The sequence below is a fragment of the Populus euphratica genome, unplaced genomic scaffold, assembly GCF_000495115.2.
Source record: "Populus euphratica unplaced genomic scaffold, PopEup_1.0 scaffold14.1, whole genome shotgun sequence".
Lineage (NCBI taxonomy): Eukaryota > Viridiplantae > Streptophyta > Magnoliopsida > Malpighiales > Salicaceae > Populus > Populus euphratica.
The window spans coordinates 891,779-906,251 of NW_011499876.1; the positions used below are offsets into that span (position 1 = coordinate 891,779).

The 14,473-nt window shown below is 31.3% G+C and overlaps 1 protein-coding gene across 2 annotated transcripts; it reads right to left on the reverse strand.

Moving 5' to 3' along the window:
* Window positions 1-1,684: 1,684 nt before the first annotated feature.
* Window positions 1,685-10,658, reverse strand: SK41 (shaggy-like protein kinase 41). 2 transcript variants are annotated; one of them, XM_011030058.1, is made up of 13 exons: window positions 10,560-10,658; window positions 9,427-9,666; window positions 9,066-9,158; window positions 8,903-8,962; window positions 8,539-8,811; window positions 6,841-6,915; window positions 6,226-6,282; window positions 6,004-6,144; window positions 5,870-5,920; window positions 5,252-5,347; window positions 2,468-2,551; window positions 2,278-2,380; window positions 1,685-2,038 (listed from the first exon to the last, which is right to left on the reverse strand). In XM_011030058.1, the coding sequence occupies exons 2-13, from the start codon at window positions 9,571-9,573 to the stop codon at window positions 1,950-1,952; spliced, it is 1,269 nt and encodes a 422-aa protein (XP_011028360.1). In that variant the 5' UTR covers window positions 9,574-9,666; window positions 10,560-10,658; the 3' UTR covers window positions 1,685-1,949. The 2 variants fall into 2 exon arrangements, with proteins under 2 accessions (XP_011028360.1, XP_011028359.1); XM_011030057.1 differs by lacking the exon at window positions 10,560-10,658 and adding an exon at window positions 10,316-10,512.
* Window positions 10,659-14,473: the final 3,815 nt, after the last annotated feature.

A 14,473-nucleotide genomic window follows, 5' to 3' on the forward strand; every position in this document is an offset into this window, starting at 1 on the left:
TTTTGATATTATATTTATATATAAAGTCCAAATAAAAAAACATAAATATTCTTGATCAAATAACAATATAAATATACTTGTTAAATAATAAATATAAAATTTGTATATCCTCCTAAAATCATCTTAACAGATAGACTTATAATAGTGTTAGTTTATGAAAATTTAAACCTAAAGTTTTTTCAAGTTAATATATTCTTGTCATAAATACTTTATTTTAGACTAAATGATCAAAAACATCTTAAAAAATGATCTTATCAAAGCTTTTAGTTTTTGTAATTTTTGCATATAATTTATTAACATAAGTTGATTTTTGTCTAAGTTTTGAAGTGTAAATGCTACCTCTCTAAATTTCTAAGAAAACTTTTCAATATTATTATCTTCATAGATATTGTTTTTTATGTTGCTTTTTTTGTGCACTAGAAAAAGATCTTTTTTTAAAAAAAAGAAAACAATCATTTTCAATTAAAATAAATTGTAATTTGGTATTTTCTTTTAAATCGATATCAATTATACAAAATTCTTTTTTAACAATTATATATAAATTATATTTTTTTTATTCCATCATAATAATTCATGCGGTAATAGTGGATAGAATTATTCTCGTATACGCCACATGAATAAATTTTTTATCCATAACGAGCAAGTGAGATTTTGACCAAAAAAAATTAGAAAAACAAACATTTAAAATATATTCAATTAATTTCGTAATTAATACAAGAAATTATATGCAAATACTATGATGCAAGGGATGCAACCAGGTGACATGTCCTCGAAAACACTAGTATGAACACTTTTAAGTAAGAAACGAGGAAGCTCAGTGATAATATAGTTGAACCTATCAAGGTTAGGGATGCTATCCTAACTTTGATAGGAATGTTCATCATGATATTGAAGTGGCCTAGCTAAGTGAAATAAAAATCATGATCCTATCCACAATAAAAAATCAAACGCAAACTACATGACCTTGATTTTCCTTTTAAGCACTTGAAGATTTCAAGAAATAGTATGAGCAGAGCATAGTTTTTGTTTATTACAAATAAAATATTTTTGCTTAGGAGTTTTTATTATAGTTTTTGTCCATTTCTTTTTTATTCCAATTCATTGTGATTTTTTTTTTTAAGAGTTATAAAAGGGAAAAAAAAATAAGTTGATAAGATATAAAAAATGATGAGAAAAGAAGACATTTGTTTGGGACAAAACAAGGCGAAATTAACTATAAATCTTAATTAACTATAGAGACTAATTTATTATAAACTATAGACTAATTTATTTAATTTTGTTAAACTATAGAGACTAAATCTTAATTAACTGAAATAATTGCAGTACCGATTTTAATTTCTTTACTGTTATGAATACAATATACTAAAGCTCTTAATTTCTGAACCAATTGACATATCTTTCCAAACTCTTTCAAGAATTATAATTATTAAAAACAATTTACTAAACATCATATTATTATATTATTATAAACCAATCTTTTTTTATTTTAAGCAGTCCTGTTCACATGAATTTTAATTAAAATTACATATACAAATAGAAATTAACCAATTTAACTGTAAATTGTCAAACTTGAAACATTTTAATTCATTATTTTTCCATTTATCCACTCATCAATAATTTAAATAAAATATATTATATATTTGTAGATATATTAATAACCAAAATAATACACCTGCAAAACAAATTAATTCTAAGTAAATGACAAGCTATAATGATGGGCATACCATAAATATACATCACGAGTTGCAGTCGTCTCCAAGTAACAACAAAAATACACCTTCACCAACAAGCAAACTTTAAAGCCTCAGGTTTCACAATTTATCCCAACTCCTTTCGCAGCACTCTTTCTCATATCAGGTAGAGGATGATAAGAGGAGGAAATTTTTACAAGTTTTGATACAAGACAACGGCATGGAAGATGAGTAGAACCAAGGTTGCTGCAACAATTCCTAGGTGTGCAACGCCATGAATAAGTTCTGTTTACGAGCATACTCTGGAATGAGCCTGTTGACAATATCAGTCGGTATGCCCGAGAGCTCTGCCGAAACGAAACAGATTTGTAAACTATCAGTGGCAAGAAAACTGAGGCAGAACAAAGTGAAAAACAATTCCAAATAGAATTCAGGTGAGAAAACCACATAATTGAGGCTACTTTTTTTTGTGGCAAGGAAAGCTGTTGTGGAAGTTGGAAGACGTTCATTCAAGGACTAGGTTTAGCTTCTTGAATATGTCTCCAAATAAACATAGCAGCACCATGATGCACTGAAGGAAACTTACCCTGGGGTTTAAAATTAAATAGTGGAGGAAGAGGGCGACCATTTGGAAGGCGGGTGGTTGGATCTCTCAATTCATCAAAGAAAGGGTGAACACAGGCTTCCAACTGCAGTACCACCAAACAACAAACCAAATTGATTAATAAATGAAGCTAATCACTTGAGCAAACAACGTAAAAACATGATAAACTTACAGCAGTGCATCGCAAATTAGGAGAGTACTGGAAAAACCTACAGACGAGGTCTACTGCTTCTGGGGGTAAACGCTTTTGGAAGACCTGGTGAATGGGAATATCAGACAAGATCTCAATAGTAAAATGAATTCTTGTAACAGAAAATATTGATTACTAATGCGATTGCAAATGACAATTGCAGTGCTGATACAAGAAGCTAGTGTTAAAGATAGGAGATGCATCAAGATGCAGGCATTCAGATATGATAAGACCGTTCAACAAAAGAACAGTCTATCTGAGAAGAAAGTTGTGCAACTAATATATGTTTTGGCTGCGTGTTAATCTCTTATGAAAGGACATTACATGTATATAGGATGCTTTGAGATTTTTACTAAATTTTCTATGTTTAGCTGCAAACATTTCCAAGATTTAAGCAACTAGAGTAGGAACAGGTTACACAGGATGAACACATAGACAATGACTTGGAGGACACTTTATTAGTTTTAACAATATGAAATCCATTTTTAAGAGAGAGAGAAAAGACTTAAATGTAGTAACCCGTATATCATGCTGCATAATTTTCGGCCTACTGAAAACAAAAAACAGATGTAGAATAGAAGCCAGAAACATCATCAGCCCTAGCTCACATTTATGTCTCCTTTCTCATTCTCAGCCAATTAGACAACATAATTCAATCTTGCCATCTCACTAGCTGTTCTACACTCTCTAGAGTCAATAGGTTAAGAAAATTCCAATAGTAATAATAACCTTATTTCCAATGCACTGCATTAAATCTAACTATAAGTCTCAGACTTGTACCTAATTCATTTGTTTTTTTGTTAAGAAAGAGCATAAAAGAACAAGAATTGATAAAAAATGTTCTAAGCTGTTTTGGTATCTTAGACATATAAAGATATAATTTGGATAGCACACCATTTTTGTATTTTCTCATAATGGCCACAAATGAGATTTATTTGCCCACGTTTTGGACTTGCATGAGACTTTCATTGTTTAAGATATGATTATGTGCATCATTTGACTTGTTATTGAATGCATTCACAAACTTTAATTTAAAAAACTACAATTTGAGTTATTTATTTCAAAGTTTGGATGATTATTTTCATATTTCAATTACTCTCATCTCTCACTCCACAACTATCCTGCTAGTCTGACACCCAAAAAAATATTCTCCACGTACTGCTGCTGAATCAGTGGAAGTTCTTCACCATGAAACAACTTCGTAGGGTTGCAGCAGCGATACGGCAGCATTGGCTTATTGGCAGAGTGGGCTGACAAGAGTGGAGACTTGGACAGTGGACAGTCCAAGGCATGCTGAGACACAGTAGGACTGGCAGCATACGTGTTGACAGTTGGGCAGTTGGCTTGTGGGGGGCAAGCCAAGGGAGTTACGGCAGTTTGGGACAGTTGGAGGCAGTTTTTGGCAGTTTGTGGGGGGAGAAATGGCCAGAACAGAGAGACATGTGTCTTGAATGGTGCTGGAACTTGGGGACAGTTTCCTATTGTACCTTCCACTATGTTTTGTAATATGTAGGCTGTAAATATTATTATGTAGCACGCAATCAGAAATTCCATAGCACACAAGATGGACATTGTGTATTCCTTTTGTTGAGAGTTAATAAAAGGTTGGGAATTTTCCTGTAATCTGCCGTGTTTGAGTTTATGCATTATGTTGTTCCTATTCATTTGTGTATTCCGCTTATTTACAGCATTGAAAGAGTCTGGGAAACCTCTTAGGTTTATGGGACAAATTAGTTATAGGTAAATACTAGTGAATTGGTGAGTGAAAGGGCTAAGTCTAGCAGAACTAGACTGCTGCATAGGGGCTGAAAATTTTGATGAGAAAGTTGACCCTATGACAATTGGTATCAGAGCCTGCCTACTAAGAGACAGCTATGATCCTTCACTTACTACTATATAATTAAGTGATTTCATACCAAACAACCTATGTCCCATTTTCTTAAAATCTAGTAGCTACTCGGGCTTGCTCAGTAACTTTTGGGCCACCTTGTGGCAACTACTGTATTTAAAATTACTACTATACCCTGCAGTGACATTTTATCAGAGGTAAAAACTGATTTTGGGAGAGAGGAAAGTAACAGAGGACTTATTTTTCCCATAGCAGCTCTATGGTCACCATAAAAACAAAGCCAAGCAAATCAACAAGAAAAAAAAATTGAAGATACAAAATTTTCTGAAACTAACATAAATCATGAATAAGTTAAACTCTAAACTCGACTCTTCCAGACTAATTCTCAAAACAATTTCAGTAAAAAAAAGAAAGAAAAAAAGAACAGAAGAAGAAAGAATTAAAAGACTCTGATCACTTCCACAAAATTATCAGTAGTTGACTATCAAGAAGGATTAGGTTAGTATCTTGACTTGCCATTAGATCAGCTGGCCTCCAAAGAGGAGATATTCATACAGCCATAGCATGGATGCAGTATCAAAGGTTTGATAATACTGAACATATATGCTAAAAGAATATGTAGCTCTTAAATGAATCATCTAAAGATAACATATGAGATTCTAAGACTTCTGTGACAGTTAAATCACACCTTTCCCAACTAAAGAAATTTAAACTAATGGTTTATTAACTATATACAATTTACTGCTTCTCAAGATCACCAAAACCCGAGTTAGCTAGCCCAAAGTAATTCCACAAGCTTACTCATTTGTTGGGTTCTATATGCATCAAAGATAGAAAATTTGCTTACCTAAGCAAGCTGAATTTATAAACTAATTAGCAACTCATTAAAATCAGTATAGAGGAGGAATAATGCATACTTTGTGCCATGGATGAGGCTTTATCTGTGGGAACTTAAATTCTGTATAGTTTGGGTTCATGCACTTTATCTCCTCCCTGGTTGGTGTTCCCAGAACCTGAAAAAACATGGAAGTGTTAGCACTTTCTCCTTGGGAGTTGACATTTTCAACTCAGTGCAATCAGAAACACAAATGAAGGCATGTGAGAAAGGTAAGTTTTCTGTCTTCAATTCCATTCTTAATCTCTGAAATTTAAATTGTATATTTCTATAAAATTGAAGTTCTTCTTCTACCTCTTTGATGTTTCTGTTTGCCACAAATTGGCAAAGGAGACAATATAAGCTAAGATTACAAAATCCAATGTCATTATTCTTCAACATTTACCCATTTCCTATCCAACTTAAAGTCATCTAGAAAAGATTTTCAGAATCGAATTCCTTTCCAGGGTGATGAGATTCAAGAAAAAATAGTCCAATAAGTATCTTTCCCATTCCAAAACATTGAGCTTCACTTTTGTGCCATTATAAAACTTGGGCTGCCTTGTTCAGCACAGGGAACTAGTCAAATCTAATTCAGCAATCACATCTTAAGAGGAAAAATATTCTGAAAAAACATGTGAGAATCAATAGCTTTGTCTACCTTAATGATCTCAACTAGTTGGTCAACTCCACTTTCACCAGGAAACAAAGGCTGTAAAGTAAGTCAGAAACAATCAATTAATCTGAAGAAACAAAAGGGAATCAACAACTATAGTAAGCAGAGTATAAACCCACCTGCCCAAGTAGCAACTCAGCCATCACACAACCAGTAGACCATATATCAATAGCAGTTGTGTACTCGGTAGCACCAAATATCAGTTCTGGAGCCCGATAGTATCTTGAACATATGTACGAGACATTTGGCTCACCTTTCACCTGTTAAAATGACAAAAGAAACAAACTCAAGCAAAGGAAGGAGAGGCAAGCATAAATATTCACTGTCATATGAAAGCTTACCAGCACTTTAGCACTCCCAAAATCACAAAGTTTCAGCTGATGTGTGGATGGATTCACCTAAGCATGGACAATTTACTATTAAAACTAACAGAAAAGTAGACATTTGAATATTTATGAAATGAATGCCAGTGTCAAATAGAAAAACTAATTCTATCCAATCAAAATCAAAGCAAATACAAATTATGGGTTGGCATAAAATGAGGATGACCCTATTCTGTGTAAGCCACATTGACCGCAACTAGATGCTACTAAAAGTGAGCTGTGCTAAACAACTTAAACAGAAAGCTCTTGGACTCCAATAAAGAATAGTTTTTCCATATATTTCTTCAATTTGTTCCAGAAAAAGCCACACAGATTCTATACATATACAGAGTATAGGAAAGTTTAGTTGCATATAAATTCCAAACTATTTAGTTCTCAATACATATTTTGAAAATGAAGTTTCCCATCAAAATGTTACATCAATCATCAAAACATGGACCACCATGTGTGTAACTGAATTGGCTAGGCAACCACTAATTTGCATACTAGATGCTACTTATACATATAAATCTCATTCTACATGGACATGGGTTTCACCAAATAAAACCTAAATACTTAAACAGAACATCTTACCAGTAAGTTTTGAGGCTTGATGTCACGGTGACAAATACCAATGCAATTGTGTATGTAGGCAAGCGCCCGACATATCTGCACTCAAAAAAGGAAGAGGAATAAAACAATAAGAATTGGTGAAGATTTATAAACACATTACCATTTGCCAGGATTTGAGCCGTGGTAACTTTAGCATAGTTAATCCATGGATGACCTACACTACTTTTCAATGTTTTCATCATACAGCGGGGTGCACTAGCATATAGGATGCTATGATAGACATGATAACGCAAACCATTTTATTAGTGGAAAATATAACTAATGGTTGAACACAAAATTATTTGCTCCTAGAAAAATTTGTTCGTCCATCCATGTCATGTAGTCCTCTCTGTGATGAAGCACCGTTCCCTTTCCACTTCTCCACTCCCAGGGAGACAAAAAAATATTAAAAACAACTAAACAAAGCGCAGGGTAATGAGTTGCTTGACAAACCATGCCAGGCAGACAGTGTCAAGATAAACACAGAAGCTGTGTTCCATCCCCTTAAACACCTAGGCTTTGATGCCAGGATTAAGTCTTGCATTTTAAAAAGTTTCATGTTATTACAAAAACCCAGAAAGAAGTCGCTAATCAGAAGATAGTTTGACTATACCAAGGACTTTACCCTCAGTGTTAGAAAGAGACAAATTACTGAAGAGTCATGCATCTCCATGCCTCTTTCTAGCCTAGCCATGTGTAACAGAACAGTGGTCAGTACATGATCCTCATAAACCTGAAATGGAATTCCGAAACTCACTTTTTTCCTTTATTTCTCTTCTTACTCTCTCAAACCAAACTAAAACCTTAAAACACTAACTTGCATCCTGAGAACTCAACCCTATTTCTGAAATTGGTGATTAGATCATTTAACCTTCCAAAAGCACCACCATAAACCATGTCATTCATAACATATCAGTGGCCAGCAATAAGCCACCGTATCATTCATCAAGCCACCTACCAGCTATATGCCCTTTACATCCAATTTTGCAAACACTATCCAAAATGAAGAATAACAAGGTATGAACAAAGATTTAGACCTTACACTAACATGGAAGAACAAAAATTGGGTTGACATCTTAATCTCCAGTATATAACTTAGTTAGAACATTGTTGCAAAAATAAAAGCAATGAAATTATGAGAAAATACTAGATTTTAGTTAAAACTGCTTCCCACCATATAGCCACTTGGCAAGATGTAGCATTTCATCAGTTCAAATTACATGTTTGGAGCATGTCTAAGATGGCACCAGAAAATCCCTTGCACCTTTCAAATACCATAGTTAGGGGGGGAAAACTGCTAGTTTCTACAGAATTCCTGTAACTTATTTTAATTTTTTTTTTTAATATCTCACAAGAAGCGGGATTGGGACATATCCACCTTGATGTTTTGGATACAGGCCTCATGCTTGGTAGCCCACAGGAACTAGAAAATCACAAGATATCCAAAGGTAAGACTTGAACCTGGAACCTCCCCATATCCTAGGGCAAGTCTTAACCACTTTTGCTAACCCTTGTCGATTGAATTCAAATCACTGTTTGTAAGAGTACGATTGCTTTATTCCCCCCACTCAATTCATGAAAGCAAGATACATGGTACTGAAAATAGTCATAAACTAGAGACTAAAAAGGTAAGATGCCAAAACAGGACATAAGAAGGAACTAGCCAAATTGCTAATTTACCTGGTAGGTGTAGAGTTTAACATATATTAAAGGCATTCGTTGGTTCATCCTGCTGTAGTTCCTAGCAATACGATTAACAGTTTCAGGAACGTATTCAAGAACAAGATTTAGGTAGAGCTCTTCCTTGTCTGTAGTAGAAAAGAAGCTGTGTTTAAGGGCAACGATATTTGGATGATCCAGCATTTGCATAATCTGTAACTCCCTGTTCTTGTAGCGTTTGTCTTGGAGAACTTTCTTGATGGCAACAATCTCTCCAGTTTCCCTACATTTCGCCTGCCAAAAGTAGTGCAGATGAAGTTTTTTAAAACAAATGAAATTTAATGGAAAACAGGAAGCAATTAATTCAATGGACAGCTATACTTACTTGAACGACAACACCAAAGGAACCGGTTCCAACCACATGTTCTGCTATATAACTGATAGTCTGTCAACCCAAACAAAGCAGAAGTTACTTAAGATGTAAAATTTTCATCAACTAGGATCATATACAGAATGAGGTTTCTGTACTGCATTAGTAAGTTTCCAACCTGCCTAGATTGACCATTTCGACCACCAATAGTGGTCCTGATGACATGCCCAGCTTCTGCACCCACACCATCAATTACATCGGGTTCACTATCCTGCAATGGAATAGATAGAAGGACTTCAGTATATACAGAAAACACTAGTGAAGCCAGGTAAGTTCAATCCATTATGAAAATTGAGCATTGGTTTCTAGAATGAGTGAATCTCCCACATAAAGATCAAATTACCACGCAAACAATTTGCCAGTGTTTCAATTACAGAAGATACTCAAAGGAGGAAGCCAATCATTTGATATCTACCAACAACAGAAAAGGACAACTCAGAATAATTTAAAACAGAATCTTCTACAACATAGCTACTCACTCTGTCCTCGTCATGGTCCACCTTGTCCCTTAATCTCATCTCAAGCATCTCCCTGCCCAGCCAATCCACAGAACTAGACGAACTTTTGAAACCATTAACGGACCTGGAACTTCCAACTCCCCCATTTCCTAAGCTGGCAGACGACATGAGTACACGCAACAAGTATTGCACTTGCTAGTATTTCCTACCCTCATGACACTTTGCAGTTCTGCAATCCACCCAATCCAAGCACTTATCTTCCTAATAGAATTACAAAATTACAAGTCAGACACGGAAACTAAACATGAAAAAAAAAAAGATGCTAGAGGAGAGTTAATTTCACATAAAATAATTTATCAATCAACTCAAATAATTATTCACGCTAAATTTCACATCATATAATCTACAAACAACTTGAAAAGTTAACATAACCAATTAAAGCAAACGAGGGTTCTTTATGTAAGCTCGAAACTGCATAAACTCCATCAAATAAATGCTCAATATCCACGCTACAACTACTTAAACGATAAAATCAACCCAGAATTGTATGCAGCACCACAAAAAAAAAAACAGCCCAGTTGCTTGCATTTACTCTGCCTCTGTCAAAACTATGAACCAACAAAAAGCTCAAAGATTGTAACTTCAACTGGAAATCAAAGTCTCTTGTCATGATCTAGCAATAAAGAACAAAACCCACAATTTAAACGACGCAAAGAAGATGAAAAGGAAAAACATCAAACACTGAAACAAACTTAGACAAGACTGGTCAGATCTAGACCTAAAATTGAACCTCAAAAAACCCGGAAAAAAAAACATTTGATTAAACCATAATTACACCAACTCTTCAACAGATTCAACACAGATCATGATATAATAAATCAAAGACTCGAAGAATAATGATCATACTAACCTGGAAATGCTTCAGGAGAGAGGAAATTTCTTGCATTTCAGACTCCAAGGGAGCAAAAACAAAAAAAAAAAAATGTTCTCTGACTGACTGATTGAAACAAATATTTATTGATATAATAAGTAGTGCTTTTTACTCAAAGTATATTAATTAGTGATTTTGGGTTCACCACCTTTCGATTTTCGATTTTCGATTTTCGATTTCCTTTTTAAAAAAAAAAAAAAACAATTGATTGTTTGACAGTTACCTGACAATGTTCAACAGCCTCTTCTCCCTTCTGATTCTGACCTCAATATATTATCCTCTGCTGCCCCTTCTCTCTTTATTTTATTATTATTATTATTATTATTATTATTATTTCATTATTATTTGGGTGCATGACACTTCGATGTACGCATGTATAATTTATAATATGATTATAATCTCTTTAATTTTTTAATTTAGAGGGAGACTGTATGTATGATGATTATATTTTATATCAATACATACCTTATGTTATACACCCCTCCAGTATGTTTTCGTTCTCGTGTATAATAATTAATAAAGCATGACTGTCCCTTTTTATTTAAAAAATCATCTCATGCATGGTTGTATAAATATAATTAACAATGCATTATTGTCCCTTTTTTATTTAATTTTTAATATAAAATTAGGTAGGATTCTAATTTAATTTATAACATAAGAAAAAAATAATGTCGATGTTATTTAATGTACTAAGATGAATTTAATGGGAGGAATTTAATGCTGACTCCAATATTTAAATCTAAAAATAAATATATTTTTTCAATCATCATATAAATCCATTAAAATTAATATGAGTGATTTACTAATTTATACATGGATGCTGTCCAAAAATTCCAGGCCTCTCCATAATTAGCATTTGACCAGCCACGCTTGACAGCTGCAATGACTAGCTGTTGCTGATGCTCCATATATATATATATATAGATCTTGAATGGTAATTAATGGATGCATTCAAGCATATTATAAATGATAACAATAATAATAATATAAAAGATAATTTAAATAGTTTTGAGATATTTTAAAAAAATATTAAAGCAATGTAGTTTTCTTTTTAAATAAAACAAGACTTTAAATTATGTTGCCAATTAATTCACTGGATCAATTAAGTCTAGATCAAGTTTCATTTATTTAAATTAAAATATGATACATGCCAAAATCTAGGTTGATAGATCACCGACTCGACCAATCAATTTCTGGCTTTAATATCAAGACTTCAACCTAATTGCATTATATATATATATATATAGTAACTTCATCCAATCATCATCATGGATGCATGAAAAACCCTAAAATTGACCTTGAAATGATTTTCTGTTCCAATTATTGAAAGGTCAAAAATCTAGACCCAAACTAAATGATTACCTCATCAATAAATTAGACTCGGTGAAAGGGTATAAAATCTATAGGTTAGAATTCAATTCATGGGCAATTCCAGATTTTTCATGGGTTTATGAGCTCGGTTTCTTATCTGGTATTTGATTTTGTGGTTAGATTTTCTTTTTATATTTTTTTTATATTTAAAAAATTATTAAATTGATATTTTTTTGTTTTTTTAATATATTAATGTCAAAAATTAAAAACGATTATTAAATTGATATTTTTTTGTTTTTTAGATATATTAATGTCAAAAATTTTAAAAAATTATTTTAATATATTTTTAATTAAAAAAGTTATACAATAATACACCTAACAATTATAAATTTATCTCCTTTCATTTTTATTTATTTTTTTAAATAGTTTATCGATTTTTATTAACCGGGTGAAAGTTGATTCAATTACTAATTTAAGTTAATATATAATCTAGTTAATACTCGGTTTGATTTAAAAAAAAAACAATAAAACAACATTAGTTTAAACAATTTTTTATAAAACAATATTAAAAAATTATTTTAAATTAATCTAGATTAATTTATTTAACTCATAAACTGCATCTTTAAGTTGGGTCATAAACTGGATTGGGCTGAATAACTTTGGTACAAGTCATGATTTATGTTATTTTAATTTAATTATATTCCTGTCTTTTTCTTATTTTTCAAGCAACAAGAAAAGGACAGGAATGGGCCCTCCCTTTCCAAACCACCAACGTTTGGCACGTGGCATAGATTCCATATAGGCCACAAAATGCGGGACGGTTTGTCAATTGTTTGATTATCCAAGAATTTTCTTTTATGAAATAAATTCCAATTGATGTGATTTTGATTTCTTTTAATTATTGTGTATTGTTTACTAAGAGAAGTAAATTAATATTTTCATACTACATAAAAAAGACTAATTATAACTTGCTTTAAATGATAATTGGCAACGCTAATAATATAATTAAGAATTGATTTTTAATGTAGCAATCACTTTTTAATAATTCTATAAGTTTTTAAATATATCTTATACGCACATGCAAATGCAAGGTTAAGAGTATATTTTTTTATGTTTTAATAGTATTTTTTAAAAAAATAAAAAAAAATTATTTTTTTATTTTAAATTATTTTTTTATGTTTTTAGATCATTTTAATATATTAATGTCAAAAATTAAAATTTTACAAATTAAAAAAATAATATTTTAATATATTTATAATAAAAAACATTTTCACAAATAACAATTATCATAATACTAAATAAATTTTAAATCATCGAGAATCAGCGAAAAAACTTATATTAACAGATCTAATTGATAAATTTAAAACTATTACAACTTAAAAATAATTATTAAATTTTTAATTTAGAAAAGAACAAAGAGCATTTTTGTAACATAACCATATAAATCTAAAATCTAAAATTTAAATTTATAGATACAAAATAAAAGTAAAGTATAAAATTATGAAAGAAAAAAACAAGCACAATGTCATAAGTAATAAACTGATTATATTATTTAAGAATAAAAAAATAAAGATAACGAGGATATGTTTTTTTATAATTTATTTTTAAAAAATAAAAATATTTATTTAAAAACTATAATAAATATATATTTATTTTATATCAATATATTTATATTTTTAATAAAATATATTTTTATCTCTCATATATCTCTCCGCTCTATGCTTTGGAAATTTTAGAGATGAGGGAGGGGGCATCCCATTAAACTTTTGTTTACTTACTAGTGTTGTTTGCATATAACTTGAAGTGTTCACGATGAAACAACAAAATCACTTGGCCCCCAAATTTTTTTTAATAAAAATTAAAATAACTCACACAAATTTAATACAAGAATCGCAATTGTACCCCCCTAAACATGCTTTTCCTCAAAGATAACTTCGAGACTTTCAAACAAAAAAAAGAGTAATCATTGAAAGCACAAAGAAAATTCAAATAACATAAAGGGAAGGATATTGGCATGGTTGAAAAAGGAAAAGTAAGGAGGATAGAAAAGTAGAAAAAACACCATTTTAATTTGTTGTACATTTGGTTTGTTGTATGATTGGTTTGCATGTGATTTAAGTTTTTTTTGGTGGGATGCATATGTATTTTTAGCTTTTAAAAGTATGATTTATGCTTTAAGAAAGTTGTATCTTTAAAAAAATCACTATGCCTCTTATCCAAATACATTCTAAATATAGTTTTGGTAAGCTAGAGACCCGACTTGGTTTAGAAATAAAATCACTAGATTGTAAAGTTAATTTGAGGGCATCAAATTAATTATTTTATTTAAAATAATATTATTTTAATATTTATTTTCAATACTTGAAATTAATCTGAATATATCAATCAAATTCCAAGTTAACGTATTGAATCAATTAGATTTAGTATGGAAAATGTCCAAATTGACTCGAAAGAAAGTTTCTAAATAAAAGTAAAAAGATATTTGAGAGTGTAATAGAGTTGTTGTTTTTTAAAGTATTTTTTATCTATAAATGAATTAAAATAATATTTTTTATTTATAAAAAATTATTTTTAATATTAATACATTAAAATAATTTAAAATCATAAAAAATTTAAAATTAAATAAAAAAAAATTAAATTTTCGTGAAAGCGCGGTGACTGGTTTTAGAATATCTTAACGTTAGTGGCTATACACCCTTTTTCATTTCCTTCTTTTGCATGCTTCGCATGGATTGGTTGGACTTTGTAGCCTTTAAAGCAACTAAGATTTTTTCTTGTCATGATCAGTGGGAGAGCTAGGGGGGGGGCTCCATGCATATACAGTTG

Coding starts and splice junctions, on each gene's coding strand:
- SK41 (XM_011030058.1), bottom strand. CDS start 9,573: ATGTCGTCTGCCAGCTTAGGAAATGGGGGAGTTGGAAGTTCCAGGTCC. Junction 6,916..8,538: donor TTAAACTCTACACCTACCAG/GTAAATTAGCAA, acceptor TTTTGAGTGCAG/ATATGTCGGGCGCTTGCCTA. Junction 5,921..6,003: donor CTGAGTTGCTACTTGGGCAG/GTGGGTTTATAC, acceptor CTTACTTTACAG/CCTTTGTTTCCTGGTGAAAG.